Source organism: Mesoplodon bidens (assembly GCF_964165515.1).
Source record: "Mesoplodon bidens genome assembly, chromosome: 4".
Classification (NCBI taxonomy): Eukaryota; Metazoa; Chordata; class Mammalia; order Artiodactyla; family Ziphiidae; genus Mesoplodon; species Mesoplodon bidens.
The window spans coordinates 153893036-153916160 of NC_138160.1; the positions used below are offsets into that span (position 1 = coordinate 153893036).

The 23125-nt window shown below is 54.7% G+C and overlaps 1 protein-coding gene across 1 annotated transcript in view; it reads right to left on the reverse strand.

The window, feature by feature from the left end:
* Nucleotides 1-3469: 3469 nt before the first annotated feature.
* The window catches only part of COL23A1 (collagen type XXIII alpha 1 chain), a 362767-nt gene continuing 343111 nt past the window's right edge, over nt 3470-23125 (reverse strand). Inside the window, exons 10-27 of the mRNA XM_081232836.1 lie at nt 22229-22264; nt 21787-21813; nt 20010-20063; nt 18955-18999; nt 17438-17515; nt 15315-15368; nt 14643-14687; nt 13708-13797; nt 12353-12415; nt 11996-12052; nt 11705-11731; nt 10722-10784; nt 10584-10637; nt 10427-10453; nt 7756-7809; nt 7376-7462; nt 5368-5406; nt 3470-4930 (exon numbers count right to left, since the gene is read on the reverse strand). Of these exons, the coding sequence (XP_081088962.1) occupies nt 4928-4930; nt 5368-5406; nt 7376-7462; nt 7756-7809; nt 10427-10453; nt 10584-10637; nt 10722-10784; nt 11705-11731; nt 11996-12052; nt 12353-12415; nt 13708-13797; nt 14643-14687; nt 15315-15368; nt 17438-17515; nt 18955-18999; nt 20010-20063; nt 21787-21813; nt 22229-22264 (903 nt within the window). The 3' untranslated portion in view covers nt 3470-4927. The remainder of the gene's footprint in view (nt 4931-5367; nt 5407-7375; nt 7463-7755; nt 7810-10426; nt 10454-10583; nt 10638-10721; nt 10785-11704; nt 11732-11995; nt 12053-12352; nt 12416-13707; nt 13798-14642; nt 14688-15314; nt 15369-17437; nt 17516-18954; nt 19000-20009; nt 20064-21786; nt 21814-22228; nt 22265-23125) is intronic.

The window sequence follows — 23125 nt, forward strand, 5'->3', positions numbered from 1 at the left end:
TATATGGATAAGGAAACGGAGGCTCAGAAAGGGAAAGGGCTTGTTCTTAGACACACAGCAAGTGTGCAGCAGAGGCTGGACTCGAACTCCAGGGAGTGAGAGGAAAATGCTCCTAAGGGACTGGGAACCCGGGATAGCAGAGAGATATCCCCTCCTGGGACTTTCTGCCTCAGTGAACCCTATAGCAAGGGTGTAAGGCTGCAGCCTGAGCTGGGTGGCCTGGGCGGGCTGGGGAAAGGGAGGCTCCTGCTGTCACTCCTGTCACTTCTTCATGAGTCTCAACCCTCTGTTTCACCCCCTCATTGCTGGTTTCTTCATCTCTTCCCCCGTACAACTGTAAAATGCTTAAGGAATTTTTTTTTGTTTTGGTTGTGCTATGAAGCTTTTGGGATCTTAGTTCCCTGACCAGGGATCGAACCTGGGCCCTGGCAATGAAAGCATGGAGTCCTAACCACTGGACCGCCAGGGAATTCCCGCTTAAGGCATTTATTAAAGAACATTTGGAGTTTCTTTATTGTGGTAACATATATATAACATAAAATTTACCATTTTAACATTTTTAAGTGTACAAGTTCAGTGGCATTAAGTACACTCACGTGCACCCATCACCACCATCCATCTCCAGAACTTTTTCTTTATTGCACACTGAATGGAGTCTCTTTAATTGTAAAGCTGAATTGAACCTTGATTCATGAAAAAAATTCTTCCCAAATTAACCAAGAGAGGTTACTCGTGGCCTGCACGTTTTTTCTGAGGGTCAAGCCCCCCTCCCTGCATGTGAAATGTGAGTGGGAGGTCACTGGTTTTCTCAGTGGATCTCCTCCTCCTCTTTGGTAGAGAGACCAATAGGTGTCTGTACATCCTGCAGTTCCAGCGTTTAATGTAATGTGCATGCTTTTGTGTGTGCGTGTGTGTGTGTGTGTGTGTGGCAGAGGGAGTCTGAGAGCTCTCTGTGGGGCCCATCTTTGGCCCTGTCTTGAGCCCAAACACAAGCCTGTCTTGTGGCCCAGGGCAGCTCAGAAAAGTCAGGTTGGCTCAAGGACTTTTCCTGCTTTAGGGTAAAGGGTAAGAAGGCCGCAGTCAGGCCCAGCTCATATCTCACCCATTCCCGGGATGTCCAGAGTCAGGAGGTTGGAGGTCAGACCAGGCTGGGCCATTTACTGGGCCAAGAGTATCTACAGTAGGGGCAGGACAACACCAGGAAGCTTCCCCTTCTTCCTGCTCAGAGAAGCCTGTCTTTCCTTCCTCTGGTTCCATGTTAAGCACTCCTCTGTCCATATCTCATGCCCGACCTTTGAGGTACCATCGGAGGCCAAGAGGGCAGGGGAAGAGAGGAAGTGGCTGAGTTAAGATTTGAAGCCAGGGCACGTCATTTCTCAATGCAGGCAGCATTGGCATTCTCAGTGAGATGGTTCATCATTGGGCAGGACCGTCCCATGCATTTAAGATGTTTGATGTCCCTGGCCCTACTCACTAATGCCAGGAGTGTCCCCCAGTCATTGTGGCAATCAAAAGCATTCCATGAATTTCTAGTAGCATCCTAGGGATTGGGAGGAAGGACACCTGGGTAAGCTCACTCCTCTCTGGCCTCAGCTTCATCTGCAAAAGGGGAACAGTCATCCTTGTGATTAGTTTAGATGCCATGGCACACAGTGGGGCTCCATAAATGTGCTTCCTTTGCTTTTGAAAGGGGTAGTTTGAGGCATAGCTGCCCTTCTTGGCAGGGGGACGTGAGGCCCTCAGTCCTTAAGGCTCAGCTGTGAGGCAGGGTGCTCCCCTGTGTCTCAGCTGGGACCTTAGCAGGTCACTCTTCTGTAGTCTTTTGCCCCCACCCCAAGCTCTTGGAGGACTCTGCAGACTAAATTTTGAAGTTTGCAGACCTGAGAATACACAGCATGAGACCACAAGGGGGCAGCAATGGGCCATGAATGGCCCTGTCCTGCCCGAAGGAGCAGGAAAGGGACCCCCTGTGGGTATCTGGGGAAGGGGGAACATGTGGCTTTTACCCTCATGAGGTTCTGCCCGCCAGTCACCCAGCATCATGGTGCTACCCACAGACTCCATGCTTTGCCCAGCAATTTGGGAAAGATAAATTGGAGGACATCCAAGAGCCTGGGTTCTGTTCCAAGCCTGCTACCATGCATCCTTGAACAGGGGACTAACCCCTTGGAGCCTCACTTCCCCCATATGTAAGACGGAAATAGTGACACCAACCACATAGGCCCTTTACAGGGCTGGTGAGGGGATCCAGTGAGTTACCTGGGTGGAGGAAGGAGCAAATTACAAATTGCAGAGTGCAGTAGATTTGTGCGGTGATGCTGGAACTCCAAAGGACAACTGGATGTCCAGTGGTCTCCATCAGTCATCACAGCCCCTCTGTGTTTCTCTTCCTTTTCATACTACTGACTTCTCTGGTGACCCACGTGACTGGCTGAGCAGCATGGCCTGCCATTTATTGCCAGCAACTGAGGGAAAGAGAGGTGGAGACTTGACCTATTCTTTCTCCTTAGCCAGTGTGTGGCTGGGCCTGTTTTGTTAGTGAGGAGGCCACGTAGCAGTGTCTGGGGGGACTACCCATACTGTGGCCTCCTTAGGCCTCAGTTCTTGGAGGGAGAAGGCTGAGACACCATCACTGCAGGCCCCTTCTTGTCTACACCCCTGTGGCCCTTGCTTGGGCTTGGAGTCAGGAGGAGAGAGGGAACTTACAACCATGGTCGTTTCCGAGTGCTTGACCTGTCCTAGGTTCTTCGTGTATTCTCACTAAACCACAGTCAGCATGGTAAGCACTGCTGTCCCATTGTACAGATGACGTGGCAGGTTGAATTTTCTAAGATGGCTGTCCATCTCCTATTCCATTTTCTCCTTAAAATATGATTATGATGTCGAAAATTTCCCCTTGAATTAGGGTGAACCTCTGATTCTGGCAGGAAGTAACACCATATGACTTCTGAGGCTTGGCTATAAAAGGTGACACAGCTTCCACCTGGTCCACCTGTGACATTCACCCTGTGAATCCAGTAGCTTCCCTGTGAGGAAGCCCAGACCACACAGAGAGGTGTTCTGGCCATCCGAGGTCCCAGAGGACAGCCAAGATCAACCGCCAGGTGTGGGAAAGCTTGAGTGACAACCGCCCAACTGAGCCCATTACCCCCAGAACTGTAAGAGAGAAACAGAAAGGATCATTGTTTTGTTTGCTTGGCCATGCCGCGTGGCTTATGGGATCTTAATTCCCCGACCAGGGATTGAACCTGGGCTCCGGCAGTGAAAGTGCCGAGTCCTAATGACTGGACTGCCAGGGAATTCCCAAGGATCATTGTTTGTTTGTTTGTTTTTTGTTTTTAAAATTAAAAAAAAATTTTTATACGGCACGTTCTTATTAGTTATCCATTTAATACATATTAGTGTATACATGTCAATCCCAGTCTCCCAATTCATCCCCCCCTCCCCACTTTCCCCCCTTGGTGTCCATACGTTTGTTCTCTACAGTTGTGTCTCTATTTCTGCCCTGCAAACTGGTTCATCTGTACCATTATTCTAGGTTCCAAGGATCATTGTTTTAAGGCAACAAATTTTAGGGTGATTTGTTAGGCAGCAGTCACAGGTCATGAGATCAGAGGAAACACAGGGGCTCATTGACATGGGTGACTGCACAGAAGGCTCAGCTGGTATGTAGCAGGGCTAGGCCTTGAGTCTGTGTCTTCCTAACTCCAAACCCCATCTTTGCTGTGAGCCTGAACTACTTCCTCTGGTTTCTGGAGTGGCTCTGGCCCAGGGAGAGTTCCCTTATCCCTCCCCACACAGCAAAAGCCAGGCTGAAACCTCACCTAGGTATGGTGCGAGGGGCAGTCTGCAAGGACAGGCATACCCAAGACACACATTTGTTGTTTATTTCACGCAACAATTTCCATCTACACAGAGAGGGGAGGCAAGTGGCTGGGCTGGAGCTGGTGGCCGGGAACCCTTGTCAGAGGTGGGGAAGCCTCTTCTCAGAGCATCATTGGCTCAGGGCATAGGTGCCCTACTTAGGCAGGCCTGGAAGCAGCCCTGAGGCTCTCTTTGTTTGCATAGCTCACTCGGAGGACTCATTTTTGGCAGGCTGACCAGAGTTCCCCTGGGTGGAAGCCTTGGGGTCGGTGAGACCCAGACTCTGAGCTTGAGGTCCATCTCCTCAGGCTGGCAAAGTCCCATCAGGTCCCTGCTGTGGGTGGTGGAGAGACAGGAACAGACATTCCAGCCTGGGACCTCCACATTTGGGGATCATAGGGCTCCCTGCTGCTGGGTCCATGTGGTAGTTATTGCAGCGCTTGGCTTCCACTCCTGGCCAGAGGACACTCGTTCTCATGGAAGGCAGGCTGGTTCCTGAGGCCTACGGAACTTGGTGGGAGCTCAACCCCTTAGGGTGCTTCCCACAGCTCCCCGTGTCCAGCTACAAGTGGTGGGTGGGAGTCCTGTCAGCTGGCTGTGGCTGAGTGCAGAGGCCAGAGAGGCCAGGATCAGCTGCATTTGCCATTCATGCCCTGAGCCTTTTTGGATGGCGTGGATCCTGGGCTCCAGAGCTTCAGAGGGCAGGCTCTTGCAGGGCAGCGGGACAGCCAGGGTCTCTGCTAATCAGGTGACTGAAGGCCCAACCTGGCATCTTTGCAGCCTCTCCTGAGCCAGGTGCTTTCACCTTCATCTCCTTCCCGGGAAAGCTAAGTCCTGAGGGTGCCCCTCAAGTACACATTGCCCCCAGTGGGCCTGTCCACTTTCCTGGCAGCTTCACATACTGATCATTCTGGGGCTGGGCTGGGCACACTCTCACATGTCAAAAGGCCACACGTATGGTGGTGCATCCCGTGAAAAAAGATCAATATATTACTGTTTTGTTTTTACAAAAATTAAAAATGTCCACACGGATCTGTACAGGTTGTGAGATGCGTGCTTGGGATCACTGGAAAAGGAGGGAAAGACTGAAGGTGAGGAGGGGACTGGGAAGCCCCAGAGGCCCTGCCCCTGGTCTGGGCATCCCCGTCCTGCTCATTTCCTCAGGAACAGCTGCGCCCCCAATCCTCTCATCCCAATCTCCTGGATTCCACCCCCTCTCAGGGGGGCAGTATGGACAAAGTCCCAGGGGGTGCTGATGGCTTTGCACTGGCCGGACCAGGCGTTGAGTGAGTCCTTTATGATCAAGAGGGTGGTCTGTGCACAACCACCTAGGATCACAGCCCTGGGCCTGGGGCCACGTGATGGGAGAGTCAAATCTAGGGTCATCTCGGGGAGACCTGGCTGTTCAGTCACTGTGTGGGGAGCAGAAGGCACCCATCCCTGAGGCCCCCTGGGCCCCCCACTCCTCCCAGCCTGCCCTGGAGACTCTCCCCTGCAAGGTACCTTATGCCAGCAGCCAGGCACGGGCAGCCCATCAGGGCCCTGGAAAGGAAGAAGGTTTCAGTGACAAGGATGGGGGGCTGGTCAGCTCTCTGTGCCCTACACACTCCTGCCCCAGGTGCAGGGAGCTGCAGCCCAGGGAGCTGCCACCTGAGGCCACCGGACCCCACTGATGCAGGGCCCGAATGCCTGCCCTGTCCACCTGGGTAGTCAGGTCATGGGACATGACAACCCCTCTCTGTGCTTATTCCAGGTGTGCCCCCATGGGCTTTGCTGGGACATGCGTGCTGTGGGCAGAACCAGGACCCCATGGAGTACAGGGCATCATGCCAGACATCCACAGGCCAGGAGGAGGGCCTGGCCCTGGTCCTTGCGAGGGGCTGCATGGCTTTCCGTCTGGCAGCTGTGACAGTGGCTCTAACAGCTCACGCTGGGGGCCTGAGAGCTCTCAGGCATGTGTCCAAGAGTATTTGAAGGACAGTCTAGGAAAAGGGATTCCCTTTTGGCCTGTCCTGGTTCCCTGTGTCTGGATCTGAGTGGCAGACAGGGGAGGTTGAGGTCAGGGTGGACACTGGGCCCGGGTGGGGAGGTGTGTGGGTGGGGTTGGGGTGGGGATCGTCTGGAGGCACCAGACACAAGCAGGGGGGCGGGTTTCCTCAGGTGGTCCAGAGGTGGGGAGCCGGAGACGGACAAAAGCTGACCCGTCAGTCAGCCTAGCGTCCCTGGTGGACGCCATAGTGGACAACACTTCACTCCGTTCCAAAGCACACAGGCAGACCTCAGACCCGTGGGAGCACGCCCCTGGCGCTGCCATGCATCCACCAGGGGCAGAGGCTGGGACTCAAAGGGAAGTGGGGAGGAGGGGGATGAATGGGGAGGAGGGGGATGAATGGAAAGGCAGGCAGAATGGAGGAAGGCAGGGCAGAGCAGCGGGCACGGGCAGCTCAGAATGCCCAGCACAGCACGGCGCACAGCACACAGCAGGCCAGGCCGCGTACCGCAGGGCAGGGTCTGTTGCCCCCCGCCAGGCCCCTGGAGCCTGGCGCCCCTCGCCTGCCTCCGCATTTAAGATCCTCCTGTTTCAAAGACAAAGGCTTAATGACTTGGAGGGAAGTCTTGGCCCAGGGCCGGGGGCTGCGGGGCTGGGCCACCCTGGTCCCCTGCAGTCACTGGCCCTTTCAGTGTGTGCTTGCCTCCTGCCCTGCTCTTTCTGTTTTTTCCCATTGCCTCCTCAAAGCCATCTCGAGCTAGGGATTAGCACCCCCACTGCATGGATGAGGAGACTGAGGAACAGAGGGCCAAATGACCCACTTGAGGTCAGAGGACTGGGTTTCGGGGGTCCCTGCTCCTGACCCCCCTTTGGAAGGGGTATACAACATGGCTCCATGTCCCTGGCGGGGAAGGCCAGATGTGAGTATCTGGTGAGTTTTAGTACGAAAACTCAGCTGTTTTGTTTCTCCTGTCTTTTCTGAGCTCCACTGGAAGAGTTTGACCTGTAAACCCTCCCTGCCTTCTAGAAAAAGAGAACCAAACTTTGGTTATTTCAGGTACTGAGTCTGGTGTGCCGTGAGAGGCTGTTGTAAAGAAGCAGGAGAGGAGAAAGGCTGTGAAGGGAAGGGGCTTTGGGGCATGTGGAGGGGATGCAGGGGATGAGTGTGCGGCTACCCAGACCAGCAAAAGCCTCCTCTGGGATGGGAGAAACCCTCAGAGAGGTCAGGGTGGTCCCATCCCCTTTTAGCTCCAAGGAAGCTCTGTCCCTGACCAGGCCTCCCTCTCTATAGACAGGGTGGGTCCTCAGCCTCACCCATGGAGGGGTCAGAACCAGAGCAAGAGGAGCCTCCATGACAGCAGAGACAGCAGGGGTGGCCCCGCAGTGTGGGGCCCCCAGGGTGGGACCCATGGGGCCCCTGGGACTTGCAGCTGAGTTCTGAGTACAGGGAAGACATGGCCCCAGCCTGGCAGGAGTCGGCAAAGACCTGGGTTGGGGCTCCCACGTCTCGCCAACACGTACCACTGGACACGGCTGGTCCAGGCCTGGGGGTCCCGGCTCGCCCTTCTGGCCTTTCATTCCTTTCCGACCGGGGACACCGCGCTCCCCCTGTGCAAGAAGGGAGGTGGGGTGTGGCGGTGGCTGCCAGGCCCAGGGCGCCCCCAATGCCTCTCAGAGAGATGGGCCTGGGGCCGGCAGCCACCCCTACCCTGCTGCCCGCATCCCAGCCTCTCGGCCCTACCTGCTCCCGCCCGCCCCGCCTTCTCTCTGCTTGGGTCCTGTCTCCCGCCTCCTTTCTTTTCTGCCTGCTCCCTCCTTCTCTTCCTCCTGCCCCCACCTTCTCTTCCTCCTGCCCCCACCTTCTCTCCAGCTGCCCCTCACTTTCTCTCCACCTCCCTCACCTTCTCTCCACGCTCGCTCCGGTCGCCTTTCTCTCCTCGAGGTCCAGGGAAACCCTGACAAAAGGATGAAAGGTTAAACCTGATGATGAAATTTGAGGTCTGTTCTGCTTATCCGTTCATCTCTGCTCCTCTCCAACCCACGTTTGCCCCTTCCCTCCACGCATATTCGTGGTACAAGCTGGACCAGCCCCAGCTCCTAGGTGACACAGATGCTGGGTACCAGGATGACTTAGAGAAAACATGCATTCAGGACACCAGCACTGCTTCCTCCAAAGTAGAACACTGTTGCTGTTTCTGGATGGAAGCCCTCAGGCAGAACCGCTAGCAAGGGGCTTTCTCTTATGTCAAGTCAGATGCAGCATGCATTGGCCCAGGCTTGGCTGGGGACAGAGACACAGGAAACCCATGTAAGTTTATATCACCATCTTCAGCAGACCAAGTAATGGTACCCTCTGTTCTCTGCCTTTGGCTCAAATTCTTATACGCCCACCCACCCATCCATCCATTTGTCCATTTGTCCATCCACCCAACCAACATTTCTAAGCATCCACTAGGAACTGGGCTTTGGGCTGAATGCTGAGGGCAGAAAATCAGATTTGATATGTTCCCTCTTATATTTATTATGTTGTTTTTAGAAATATGATACATTGATAGCCTCAAAATCTTGCTGGCTAGGGAGAGGCTGCCTCTCCCAGGGGTAGCCAACTCTTACATATAGCAAAGGGCTAGGCTGGGAGCATGCCTTTCAGATGCAAACCAACCAATCCCCCAACTACCCACTCTATCTAACTCACACACCAAGTCAATATTTCCCCTGGCCCAAATCATGCCAGGACCAGGTAGCAGGCAACAAGAGACCACCCCTATAGCCCAAAGCCTGCCAGGATTATTTAAACTAGCCAGTCCTAAACTGTTTACTCTGCTCTGCCTTGCTTTTCCCATAGAAACACCAATAAAAGCCCTGGCCTAGGCTTTTCCCTCACTCCTTACTGCCTGCCAACCAAAACTGCTGCGTCTCCATGTGGCCCCATGTGGGACATGCCATTTCCCTGGGAAATGTAAGTTATAAGTTCTTCTGTCAAAGGCATTAGGCTTCTCTGTGTCATCACTAAGTCACCTCCATAAATTAAAACCCTGCAGGTACAAAGGTACACAGTCTAACACGGCAGGCAGTGGGGTACAGAAGATGATGATCAGTGGTCAGTGACAGAGGTCTGAACTGGATACCATGGGGTCCCAGGGAGAGGGGCTCTTCTGTCCAGGTGTGAGGTCAGGTAAGGCTTCCGAGGAGACTCCCCATTTCAGCAGGGCCTGGTGGAGTGGGTGCCAGGAGTTTGCCAGGTAGAGAAGGTAGGTGTGGCTTTGAGATGCCACTCTGAGCTCCAGGCCTCCCAGAGAGCAGCTGTGGCCACAGTGAGTAGCTGGTGGCATGGAGTCCCTTTTGCTCCACCCCCACTACCTCCCTGGGTCCACAGCCTGAGCTGGATTCATCAGTGTCTTCTCCTGACCCTCCTCATCGATGTAACGTGGCCCTCCCAGTCAGAAAGTCAGTCTAGAGTTCTTCCTCTTCCTTGTCTGCAGGTGCTTTCCATGGTGACATTTTCTCCTTAAAGTCTAGGGTGGACGCCAGAGCCCTTGCAGCCCTGCCTGCATCTGGTCACCATTTCCCTTGCAATAGCTCCCTGATTTTCCTGGGAACCACCCTCCCTTTTCACAGTTCAGCAACTCCACCACCAGCTCCAGGATGGAGCATGTGAGCAGGCTGGCCAGTCAGGGCACTGCATTCTTACGGCAAGTGACATTTCAGCATTAACCTAGCTGGGGCCAAGGAGAGTTGATAAGACTTTTTCTCAAAGAGTAGAGAGTGAGGCAAACACCTTTCTCCAGGATTTGGACCTAGGGGGATGCAGGTCTGGAGCTCTTGGCTCCATCTCATCACCATGTGGAAACTGGAATGATGACTACACAGAGGAAGCAGAGACAAGTGAGGGTGACAGGTTGGGTCATGTTGACACACTTGAGCCCTGGATCTATGTGTCATACATCTGGATTTTTCAGGTATGAGTCAGCTTAAACCAGTTTAAATTGTGCTTTCTGTCTCTTGATCCAATCAACACCGGGTTAATACTTCTCCTTCTCTCCTTCCCACGGTCCTGCACTAGCTGAAGCCTCGTCATCTTTCACCAGGATATTGCAACAGGCTCCTCACAGCTCTTCCCACCTCCCTACTCCAATGGATCATCCATCCATTCTCTATCCTCCATCCATCCTCCACCATCCTCCATCCATCATCTATTCACTTATCATTCATACATCCATGATCCATGATCCATCATTCATTTACATCCATCATCCATCATTTATTTACATCCATCATCCATCATTTATTTACATCCATCATCCATCATTTATTTATATCCATCACTCATTTACCCACCATCCATCCATCCTTCATCCACCCATCCATCCATCCATCCATCAACAAAGCACCCACTCTGGGCTGTGTGTTGGACTTAGCAATGGGGACATGGGCGGAACGAGTCCGTTGTAGTCCCAGCCATGGGGAAGGGGGATACATCCAAGCTAACCAACCAAGTTACTGGATGGGCAGCATGAGGGCAAAACTGACACATGGGAGGGACCCGGTCACAGTGAACGGTGAGATACTTACATCTAGTCCTGGCTCCCCGGGTCTGCCCTGAGAAGAGACAAAGAGGAGATGTGAGGGGGCTGAGAAGGAGGTTCTGGGAACACAGCTGCTGGGAAGTTCAGCCCTGTGAATTGTCCACAGAACCTGAACTTGGGGGGCATTAAAGGAAGGTTGTTACCTTCTCTCCTTTGGTTCCTGGCAGCCCAATAAGGCCTGGCGGGCCAGCTGGCCCCTGGGTGGAAAAGGAATGGGTCAAGAGGCATGACAGCTATAGAAATTAGCACCTCTGAGGACAAACAAGGCTCATGACACTCACAGGCAGGCCACTGGGTCCTCTCTCACCCGACATGCCCTTCTCTCCCTTTGCTCCGTCCAAGCCCTGGAAGCAAAGGGGAGACATCAGTTAAGGTGGCCAGACAGGTGGCAGGACAGGAAAGCTTGGGGCCTGAGCGGGAACCGAGGTGTACAGGGCAGAGGGACAGACTCCGAGCTCGGACAGGCCTGGCCCTGGCTCCCTTCTGGTGCAAATAATCCGAATGTGGGTGTGCACGTTTTACCTTTTCTCACCTGTGGGCTTTTTCAGTAATCATGGAAGGTGGTTATGGTCACACCTATTTCACAGATGAGGAAACAGAGGGACAGAGAGGGGCAGGGACAGGCCCAGGTGTACAGCCAGGAATTGGCAGGGCTGAGTGGCAACTGAGTTTCTGAGTCCCAGTCTTGGACCGCATCCCTGACAGCAGCTGATTCTTCTAAACATGATCTGGGGAGGCCTCGGGACAAAACAGAACCAGAAGCAGCACATCTGGTCAGGCCACATGCCCGGCCCTACTCAGCTCTGGGATTCCATGATTCTGAGGTCCCATTCAGCCTCTGATCTCGGGAAGCAGAGATGTGCTCTCCCCCAGGGTAAACTAGGGAGATGCAGGGAGGCCAGCTGGCCTCTCTGGGACAGGGCACACGGACAGGCCACACTCATGGCTTTAATTTAAGAGCAGAGGACACGACTTTATGTAATATACACCAAACCCAAGACCTCATATCCAGGTGTGGGCAGCTGAGAGACAGATATGCACTAGGGGAGGAGTCAAGGAATGGAGAGGCCAAGTGTTGGGTGGGGGGCATCAGTGGGATTATTCTACAGGGGATTGGGAATGGCCAGGCCCTGGGAAGATGCAGGGCTGGTCCAGGGCCGAGCATGGGGCCCTTGCTTTGCCTACTAGCAAGACGTTTTGGAACTGTCCAGGCTGTGAGCCTGCAGCAAGTGGGAGGGGTTCCTACCCATGCTTTAGGACTCACCTTGGGACCCTGGATTCCCTGAAGGCCCTGGAGGAGGAGGGGAAAGCAGGTCAGAAAGGTCATCAGGCTGGGTCCAGACCTCCAGGTCAGGCCCTGTTGCAGTGGCCACATAGGCTTGCAGGCCACTCACTGGCCCCTGTGGCCCTGACCTCTGTGGCCTCCCAAGCCCAGACTTGGGCTCTGCCCTCCTTGTCTGATGTGCCCCCTCCCCCCTGGGGTATCCTCTCCTCCCCTGGGCCTGAGCCCACCACCCTCTTCTTATCCCAGCTGCTTCAAGCCAAACATTCTTACCATGGGGCCTGGGGGACCAGGGGGGCCTGGGGGCCCTGGTTCCACTATGATCTGGGCCTAGGAAGGGTCAGAGGTGGATTAGTCACCCATCGCCCCGTCATCCCTCACTCACCCACACTTGAGTTCATCGGACATTGGAGGAGCACTGCCTGGGTGTGGGCGCCGAGCTCCCTGCTGCCCCCAGGAGGGCACTGCCTGGTGGGAGGACCAGTGCTGGCCTTTGGGTTCAAAGACAGGCCTCAGGCTCCCCCTCCCCCTCCCTCACTGTCCTGGGCTTGGTCAGGCCAGGTGGCCCTTGTGTCCCAAGGCTCAGGGCCCCAGCCAGCCCTCAGCAGAGATCCTCAGCAGCCCCCTTACCAGACTCTCCTGTAGGTCATCAGATGCCGGATCTCCCTTCTCCCCCTTCGGGCCGTCGGCACCCTGCAGGAGAGGATGGCCTTGAGCCTTTTCTGTCCATCACCAAAATCACCATCCGTGGGGCTCAGCACCTCCCCGTCCTTCCCCCATAAGGCTTCCGGGCAGCAGCAATAAGTTGGCCTTTGCAGCTTAAAATAGTTTTCCTTACATCAATGGGTTTGTTTCCTGTGGGGCGGGGACAGCCAGGGGCTCTGGAAGTAAAGACCCGGAGCTCAAATCCTGGCACCAGCTCTCTAGCTGAGTAAGCCTCATGGATGGACAATGGATATGTAGTGGCGGCAGCTCTTCGCATCTAGCCACGCACAAGAGCAGTGATAAAAATGACGGTGACAGAGGGTACTTATCACATGTTAGCCAATCATTCTCAGCCCTGTTCATGTGTTCCCTTGTAGGAGTGGGAGATTATCACCCCCATTTTAATTAACTTTAATTAATTAATTTTTAAAAACATCTTTATTGGAATATAATTGCTTTACAATGGTGTGTTAGTTTCTGCTTTATAACAAAGTGAATCAGCTATACGTATACATATATCCCCATATCTCCTCCCTCCCACCCTACCTATCCCACCCCTCTAGGTGGTCACAAAGCACCGAGCTGATCTCCCTGTGCTATGCGGCTGCTTCCCACTAGCTAGCTGTTTTACATTTGGTCGTGTATACAAGTCCACGCCACTCTCTCACTTCGTCCCAGCTTACCCTTCCCCTCCCCATGTCCTCAAGTCCATTCTCTATGTCTGTGTCTTTATTTCTGTCCTGCCCCTAGGTTCTTCAGAACCATTTTTTTTAAGATTCCCTATATATGTGTTAACATACGGTATCTGTTTTTCTCTTTCTGACTTAACTTCACTCTGTATGACAGACTCTAGGTCCATCCACCTCACTACAAATAACTCAATTTCGTTTCTTTTTATTCACCCCCATTTTAGAGCTGAGGAAACTGAGGCCCAGGGAGGTTAGGTCACTTGTGCAGGGTTCCAGAGTCAGTAAGAGATGGAGCAGGATGCAAACATGGGCTGTCAGAGCTCCCAGTCTAACCACCGGACACGAGGCAGGGCCTCCTTATTTCACCTTAAGGAGGCCTTGGGAGGTAAGTGGTAGGTCCTTCTACAGAGGAGGAAGTGGGGGCTCAGAGTCAGGGCAGACCAGAGCTTCCCTTCAAAGGCCCGGTGGGCCAGGGTTCGGCTGAGACTAGGACCATAGGACCCCAGCCCCTGGCAGCCACGGTGGGGGGTACGCATTCACCTTGGGACCCCCGCATGGGGCAAGTAGGGTGAGGCCCACCCAGCCACGTACCGGGAGACCTGACAGGCCCATCTCTCCTGCTTCCCCTTTGGGTCCTATTGGCCCGGCTTCTCCTGGGTCTCCTTTCTGTCCTTTGGGACCCTGAAAATCGCAGAACAAGGTACAGTAGGCACTTTCCCTCCGCCCCACGCTCGCAGGTCCCCAGAGCTTAGTCCAGGCCAAGCCAGACCCCCACCTCCTCCTTATGGGTCCTCCCCTCCAGACCAGGTGATGAATGAGCAGATGGGCCTGGTCGGAGACAGGGAAGGGACAGCCCCTGGTCTGCCTCACTGCAAGCAGGGGTGCAGGGTGGGGCAGGGGGCAGAGGGGGTGGAGCAAGTGGGACTGGGACTGGGCAGCTACCAAGGGGCGCATATGGGGTTTGGGGCCAACCTTGTGCTCACGTCTCAGGAGCCAATGGTGGGAGCCCCACATACAACCAACCATCCCTCAGTCACCCTTCCAGCCACTGTGTTCCCTCATTCAACCAATTTTGTAATGTCCACTGTGTGCCACACACGAGGGACCCAGTGCTAAAGCACACCCACGAATGTTAAGTGGTTCTCACGGACACTGTCGAGTCTATGTAGGATCACACACATGTACACTTGGAATAATATTATAACGACAGTGATACTTTTAGCTAACATTTGAAGACTCTTTGCTATTACATGCAGGCACTGCTCTCAAGTGCGTTCCATACACAGTTATTTAACCCGCATGGCAGCCCTGTTACACCATCTTCACCTGTGGGTGAGGAACTAAGTCTGCCAGAAAGTGAGTAGCTTGCCTGAGGTCTATGGGCAGAACAAGGATTTGCACACAGGCTCCAGAGCCCACTCTGTTCTGTTGCCTCTCTCCAATTCTGCACACACACACACACACACACACACACACAGTCTGACACCAGGCACCAGCATCACCAAGGAAATGAAAGGCCCAGAGACCTTCTCTCCGTCGATTCCTGGAGCACCAGGCAATCCGAGTTCGCCCTGGAAGGGAACAGACAGCAAGGGGGGTTACGGTGTCCCACAGCCCCTGGCAGGAATCTGTAGCCAGGTTGCTTCCCCTGACCAGCACACCAGCCCTGGGTTAGGTCCCTGCAGTTGGAGTTTCAAGAAGATGCCCACTGGGTGTCCAGCACAGTGCCAGGCACCGACCACCCTCTCCTCCATTTCCTCAGCCCCTATGGGCAGGTGCAGCCCGTGGCTAGAGTAGGTTGGTAGGTTACAGATTTGGAAGCTGAGGCTCCAGGCCACACAGCCCGGGGATGATGGCAGAGACCAGACCCTGCCTGATTTCAAAGTCTTGGGCTCCTTCTCCTGAGCCAAGGGGGCAGGTGTAAACGATGCACACAGGCCATAGGAATTCCTATATAATCTACAGGACTTTGTGACTTCATGGGGGCCCATTTATGGATTACACGTGTGAATGATCCCAGGGAGAACCCAGGGCCAGGAAGAAGGCACCCCGCTTGGTTAGGAAGGAGCAGGGCCACTTTCTCTGAGCCCCAGAAGCCAGGCCAGGGTGCTGGGAGAGAAGCAGAGGCAGAAGGGAGAGGGGAGGTGGGCCCTGGAGACAGGGGCCCGGGGGGACCACATAGCTACATCTGCACTGACCTTGGCTCCGGGGATCCCTGGTGGCCCGGGGGGCCCCTGTGGCCCAGGAGGACCCTGTGTGTGAAAGTCAAGGGGTCAGTATTCAGGTGGGGCCTCCCCATCACTCCCCACCCACCCCTACATCTGGAGGCAGCAGTGACCCTTATAGCCCCCTTCCCACCTAGTCAGGTCAGGCCTTGTGTCTTGGGGGAGGCCAGGCAGACCGCACCAGGTATCGGGTAAGACGTCACAGTGTCTACTTGCCACGAAGGGCCCAGAACCCCTCTGCCCTCAGTATAGGTTTTGTCACAACACACTCCTGCTCAAGATCCTGCGATGGCTCCCCATTGCCTCTAGAAGCAAGTGTAAAACCCTTGCTGGCATTCAAGGCCAGCCAAAGATCACATTCCCACCAGCGGCCTAGCACCGTGCTCTCTGCCTCTCCTGTGAACTCTGGTGCCGTCTGCTGGTCCTGGGCATCCCTCGGTTTCACTGGGAGGAGATGGTGTCTTCACTCCCAAATTCCTGTCCCCACCCAGGACTCCCACAGGCCCGCTGCCCATCATCACCCCCCACACTCATGCCCCTTCACAAAGGCTGCAGCTGCCCAGCCCCCAGCCCAGCAAGTTCCAGGTCTCTTCCCTCCACCTCCTCTCGCTAACCTGCCCCCACTTTTTAACAACTGAGGTATAGTTAATGTACAATATTATATGTTACAGGTGTACAAAATAGTGATTCAAATTTTTAAAGGTTATACTCTAGTTATAGTTATTATAAAATATTGGTTATGTCCCCTGTGTTGTACAATATATCCTTGTAGCTTATTTTAAACATAATAGTTTGTACCTCTTAATCCCTTACCCCTATATTACCCCTCCCCACTTCCTTCTCCCCACTGGTAACCACTAGCTTGTTCTCTATATGTGTGTCTTATTTTTTGTTATATTCACTAGTTTGTTGTATTTTTTAGATTCCACATATAAGTGATATCATATAGTATTTGTCTTTCTCTGTCTGACTTATTTCACTTAGCATAATACCCTCCAAGTCCATCCATGTTGCTGCAAATGGCAAAATTTCATTTTTTAAAAATATCTGAGTAGAATTCCATTGTATGTGTGTGCATATATATATATATACACACACATCTTCTTTATCCGTTCATCTGTTGATGGACACTAAGGTTGCTTCCAATATCTTGAAACCTGCCCCTTCTTGTTGGCTCCTCCATTGAGATACCCCTGGTCTTACAACCTTCCTCCATTCCACCCACCCTTCTCCAGGTTCAGGCCCAGCACATGCCTCCCCGGTGGCCTCCCTGCCTCTAGCTATCCCCACCTTCCACACCATTCCCTTCAGCCCCCTATGTCTGCCCACTGCCCATCGAATCCAGTCATTGTCCCCATCTGGCATCCAAAACCCACTTCCCGCCTCTCTGAGCTCATAGGGCTTCTCCACGCGGCCCTTGGACAACCATGCACATGCACGCCCTCGGGCCACGTCACACCACACCACGCCATGCAGGCCTGAGGTGGGCACCGTTACCATCAGCTTGTGCTCGCCTGAGGCCTGTAGGAGATAACTGAAATTGAAGCTCAGGTGGGATTAGGTGCTGACACCCAGGCTTGTCTCTGAGGACCACCTCTCCCCAGCCCAGCTCCCCTCCCTGGTACCTGTGAACAGCTGGCACCCAACCCCTCACTCCACTGATGATGCGTCCCAAGTTTGCCCAGCACTGGGGCAGGGCTCAGAGGCCACACCTCTCCCGAGCCTCCCGGTGCAGGCCTTGCCACACTCTTCTCCCCCAGAGGTCATTAGAAGACCCAGCCCCCTCCAGCCTGTGTTCCCTAGGAAGGCCCCGGGAGGCCCTGCCTCCTGCTTCTGAAGGGTGAGCTTCCCTTTTTGCCTTGGCCTCTGAGGAGCTCAGGGCCACACGGGCCCCATTTACAGCAGCTCTCTCAGCATCGTGTGGGTCTCCACACAGTGCTGACTTCCATATCAGGCACCCGGTGAATGTGGAGGCTTTGTGTTAAGCTGTCACTGGTCCCTTGTGTAAAGAGGTGCAGGACTTATACACAAAGTAAATGGATATTCCCTCAGGAAAAGAACAGCAAGGGTGTATCAGGGTCTACCAGGAACACTACCATAAGGGCATCCAAGATCCTGCCATCGTAGTCAATTACCACCGTGTCTCCTTGCTCACCCTTGAGGCCCGGGGGACCCTGAGGCAGAAAGAAGAGGAAGAATTTCAGGGAAAAGCATGGTAGTCATTTCTGTCTCACCCACCCAGAGAACCTAGTAACCAGGGCTGCACACAGGCCAGTGAGCTGTGGGTCAGCTCTCAGCTGTACCCTGGGCGGCCCCAGCATGGTGTCTTCTTGCATTCTCTCAGGCACTGGCACCCTGACTGAGCACTCCAGGGGCGAGGCAGGGGGTAACACAAGGGAAGGGGGATGCCTGGGGCCAACTGAGGAACACACCTCCGCCTAGCCTGGGGGCGACTGTGATTTGCCTTCACGTGGGAACTGAAGCCCACTGAGGCCCATCCCTGCGTTCTTGAGAGAAAATGGAGAGTCTTATTTTGATGTGAAGTGCTTCAGATTTTTAAATGTTGGCAAACAAACAAAAACACCCGAACCCTCCAAAACACTGCGCAGGCCAACTAAAGACGTGCTGGCTGGATGCTGCCCTTTTACCTCAGTTTCTTAACCTGAGGTGGAGACTGCACACACCAGGCACTGACACTCCCATTCGCTCCTGGTTCTGAGCACACCACCCCCCTACACACATGTCCACATGTATGTGTCTGCACATGCATGTGTCCACACAGGCACGTGTCCACACAGGCACGCGTCCACACAGGCATGTGCACTGCTGCTGGAACCTCACCTTTCCTTCAGAACCTCACCTCCCCACTGGACTCTTCTCTGCTAGGAGAGCAGCGGGGTCTGTGAGCACTTTGGTCAGGCCTGAGGCCATCTGCGCAGGATGGAGAGACCCAGGCCAGGGCATCATTTGCCAGCTGCCTCCACGGTTATGGCCTTCACGGAACTGTAAGGTGTACACTGAATTCCCACGCTCAATGCTTAATCCAATTCCCTGGCCACCTGCACGATCAGGCTGCGGGCTTAGACCTGTGTTTTGGAGGAGGAAGGCAGCCTCTGGGAGTATAAGGTGATTGCTCGAAATCACAGGGCCAATAACAGGGTCTGGGATGTAGTTCTAAAAGTGTGTTGATAGGGGCTCATCACAAAAGATCTGGGACCAGCTGCGGTGGCTGTGCTCCAGAGACAGGGGTGAATGGTGATGTGGGGCTGGGGGAAAGGCAAGGCCCCACAGGGGGAGGGTAATGCCGTATGTCGCAAATCTAGGTCTATGCTTGAATATGCGAAGAAAAGAGTCTGGGAGGGCAGACACTTTCCTGGGGAGGAGGAGAAGAGGGGAGAGGACGGGACTCTTATTTTCACATCCACAGTTGAACATTTTGCCAAAAGCATGTATTATGAGACTAAAAGCAAAAAAAAAAAATCACTAATGAATTATTATTATTAAAAAAGACTCCCAGTTCCTGCCATCTCTTCTGAGGTCTCTGGTGGACAGGGCCTTCGGAAGGAATCAGGCCCCTGGATCCCACTGGTGTGGCTGGGGGAAGACTGCTTACCCGCGGCCCTGTGGCTCCATCGGCGCCTGGCTGGCCGGGCTCCCCCTGTGGAGACGCATGGTTGCAGCCAGGTGTGCAGGGCTGAAGCCAAAAGTTCCCCTGCCCCCTCTAGTCCCCTCTTCCCCAAAGGACACAGGGCCAAGTGGACGTGACTGGCATCCCAGGAACGGGGCTCCCTGAGGGAGGGCCTGTGAGACCTTCCTCTGACCCCTCGTTGTGTAGAGATGGGCCACTGAGGCCCAGAAGCTCAAGGCTACACAGTGGAGGCCTCATCACTCACCCAGACCCACTGCCACCTGCCCCCAGGTGGGCTTCTGATTGCCAATCAAACAAGACCCCTGGGCCTGGGACCTCCCGGACTCCCAACTTAAAAGGGCAAATTGGAGGTGAAACCCATCTCCCCCGTGATGGGCCTTTGGGAACCAGAGCAGTGGACCGTGATGTCACCTTGGGCCCCAGGGGCTCTGTCCACGCCATTCTCTCCCTGAGGCCCCGCGCTCCCTGGCTTGCCCTGCAACAGAGGCGTGTGCTGTGAGAGAGCGCTGGGGGCAGGCTGGGGGCCGCCTGGGTCTGTGGACTTCCGGAGTAGTTCCTGAGAACGTGCCTGAGCCCACCCAGGGGTTGGGGAGCGTGGGCTCAGTGCAGCCCAGAGGATTCAGGACCAAGGCCCCTTCTGGTTTGGTCTTGGTGCATGGTTGGAGCAGCTCAGGGGCTCAGCCAGTTTGGAGGCAGGCTGGCCAGGATTTGGTGGTTGTCTTAAGGGGGTGGGGAAGCAAGGAAGACCCCCAGTTCCTGCCTTGGGGACTGGGTAGAGTGGGGCCACCTAAGATGGGAACCAGAAGACTTGAGGGTGTGAGGGGAGGCAAATGGCTTGGGTGGTTTGCCAGGCCCGTTGGTGAGTGGGACCCTGGCCTTACTGCTTGCCTCCCCCTGGCCTGTTCTGGTCATCAACCCATGTGCCATGATGTGAAAGGGCTGTGTAGAGCTTCACCAGGCAGGTGGGAACTGGGGAGGTGGGAGGCAGGGGGACCACTGAGGGAGGGACATGTACCTACCTTGGGCCCTGAGGGTCCTGGGAGCCCTGGCTGGCCTGGTGTCCCATCATCCCCCTGAGGAGAGAACAGTGGAGGCTGCAGGCCTCAACCTGCACACACTGGCTGGGTCCTCTGGCAGTCAGTTGGCCATCCCCACTCTGTACTCCCCAGCACACCAGTCCACTCCTGGCAGCAGCTCTGGTCATACTGGGTTGGGGCAGTGCCCCTCTCCCCTCCTCGTCCCTCCAGGGCAGGGGTGGGGTCAGATCCACCTCTGTCCCCTGTCCCCACTAGCCCAGAGCACACCTTAGCAGGTGTGTGCAGAAGGAATGGATGGGTGGGTGAAGGAGAGGGAATTCATTCCCTCCATCAGCAAACGTCTCTGAGCACCCTCTGCAGGCCAGGCAGATGGGGTCCCTGCTCAATCAATGAGTCAGAGGAGACCGAGGGCAAGGAAATATCCAGATAAATTCATAGGCCCATGCCGAGAAGTAGACAAGAGAATATAAGAGAATGGTGGGATAGAGAGGGACTCAGGGAGAGCATGTGTTTCAGTAGGTGGCTGGGGACGGTCCCCCGGAGGAGGGGGCAGCTTTGCTGAGCCCAGTAGGAGGAAGAGGAGGAGGAGTCCTGGCCACGGGAAGCAATGGGGGAAGATTAATCTGGGTCAATGGTTCCCAAACTTGAGCACACGTCAGCACCACTCAGGGGGCTGCCTGAACAGAGCACGCCCACCCCCAGTGTCTCTGACTCGGGGCCTCTGGGATGGGCCCTGAACACACATGTCTAATGTGCCCCCAGTGACACTGATACTGCTGATCTAGGGATCACACTTTGAGAACCAGTTTGACATGGGAACAAATCTGATATGTTTGGGTAATTGGATATGTTTGATGTATTTCTCTGAGTGAGTGAATGAGTGAATGAATGAATGAATGAGATCCTGGCTTCAGAGACAGAGGTCAGAGTCGCCACCCACAGTCAGGACTTAGGTTGGGTTCCACTGTGCCCAGCACCTGCCATTCTCTCCAGCCGCTTCCCACATCCCCGCCAAGAAGGCCGTCCACAGCCACCCCCACCTTCTATCCAGGAACACTGGGCTCACCCTGCGGGGGAGACAGTGGGGATGCAAGAGATGTCAGAGCCACCTGGACACCAGGCACCTGCTCCTCTGGTAGAAGTGGCCCTGATGACCCCCATCCAGCTCAGCCCAGAGACCCCGAGCCCCTCAGAGAGATGCATGTGGGTGCTGGGCTGACGGTCTTGGACTCCACTCTGACCCTGACCTGGTCCCTCCCAAGCTGAGTGACCCTGGGCAAGTCACTGCTCCTGAAAGAGAGGCCCTGACTCCCCCAGCCTCAGAGGGTGGTTGTGAGATTAGAGGGAATGCATTGAAGGCCCTTGACTCCAAGCAGGCACTCACTAAAGGGGGCTCCTCTCCCACCTTTCCCTCTTGCTCAGTCCAGGGGCTCTGGCTCCTTCAGGGAGGACCATAGCCTGCCTTCCCACCCTGGCAGGTGCTGCTCAAGGAGGGAAGAAAAGAGAGCTGACAAGCTAATGGATTTTATTATTCGATCCTCACAACCTGCTGTGAAGGAAAGGCAGGAAAAGTTTATCATGACCCCATTTGACAGATGAGTAAACTGAGGCACAGAGAGATGAAGTCACTTGCCTAAGGTTACAGAACTTGGTCTTCTAACCCTGCCACTTTGGCTTCAGTGGGGGCAGCGGAGGGGAAGGTGGTGGGGTGAGGGAGTCCCCCACCCCCAGGCCTGAGATAGGAGTGAGAGGAACTTACCTTGGGCCCTGGGGGTCCACTCGGGCCCTGGAATGAGAGAAGAAGGGATGTTAAACATGATCCCAGACACGGCTCCCGGGCTGTCTTCCTTAGCATCCTTGTTTTATAAAGGGTGACACCAAGTCCCAGAGGGCAGGCAGGGCTGTCTCTGGAACCCGGCTGTGCCACCCGTTTGTATCTTGGACAGAAATCTGCTTTAGATCTCAAGCAGTGACAAGTGGACTGCAGGCTGCCTCCCAGGGGTCTGGGTCTGTGAGAATTCTGCTGGGGCTGGAGTCCTGGCCCATCTGCTCCCCACAGGTGGTGGGGGGCAGGAGTGCAGGTGTGCACACACATACAGCCGCACACCCAACCCCAGTGTGGGTGTGTGTGGGAGAGGGGCTTCTGGGCCTGGAACCACGGTCCTGCCAGCCTGGGCCTCTGAAATGCCCTGGATACTGACCATCTCGCCATCTTGTCCAGCTTCTCCTTTGGCACCCTAAGGAGGCATAAGAGGAGAGCAATGAGGGGAGGCAGGGGCTCACAGTTGACTGAGCCCCCATCTCCCGCCAGACCCTGGGCTGGGGCTGCAAGTACACTTTGTCCTCACCAAACTTGTGAAAAGTGGGCATCACTGTCCCCACCCCACAGACAAGAAAGTTGAGGCTCAGGGAATTATATGCCCAACATGACAAGGAATTGGTGAGCCAATTGAGTAGCTGCCCTGACAGGGGACCCTGGCGGCAGTGTGGTGGAGGTGCCAGCTCTGCATTGGAGGGAAGGTACAGGTTGGAGCCCCTGGGTGGAGGAAAGAGGCAGTACAATGAGATCTGGCCTCCGGTAGTGGGGTTAGGACGATGGGAGGACAACCGAGGCTTAGTTAGTACTGGGGAGAAAGAGAGAGAGAGGTAAAGAACAAATAGAGAGAGAAAAAGAAAGAGAGAGAGACTGAGAGGGAGAGAGAGAGAGAGGGAGAAGAGGTTGGTAGAGATCTGCAGACACAGCAGCCTCATATGGGTCTCAGGGTGTGGACTGGGACTGAGACTATAACCAAGGTTAGGGTCTGTGAATCTATGTGGGGTTAGAGTGTGGGGATAAGAGTTGGGTCAGAGTCTGTAAGGGTGAGAGTTAGGGTCTGGATAACTATCTGAATTGGGGGTGTGGATCTGGATTTGGGAGTGAGTTTGGGGTCAAGGTCTAAATTGGGGTTAAGGACCAGGTTAGTGTCAGATTTAAGGTGTGACTGGAGTAAGAGTCTGGGTTGGTGTTTGGGATAGGGCTAGGGTTGGCATTGATTCTAGGATCAGGGTTTGGAGTTTTGGTAAGTACAGAACCACGTCCTGGGTGGTCCAGCTCCATG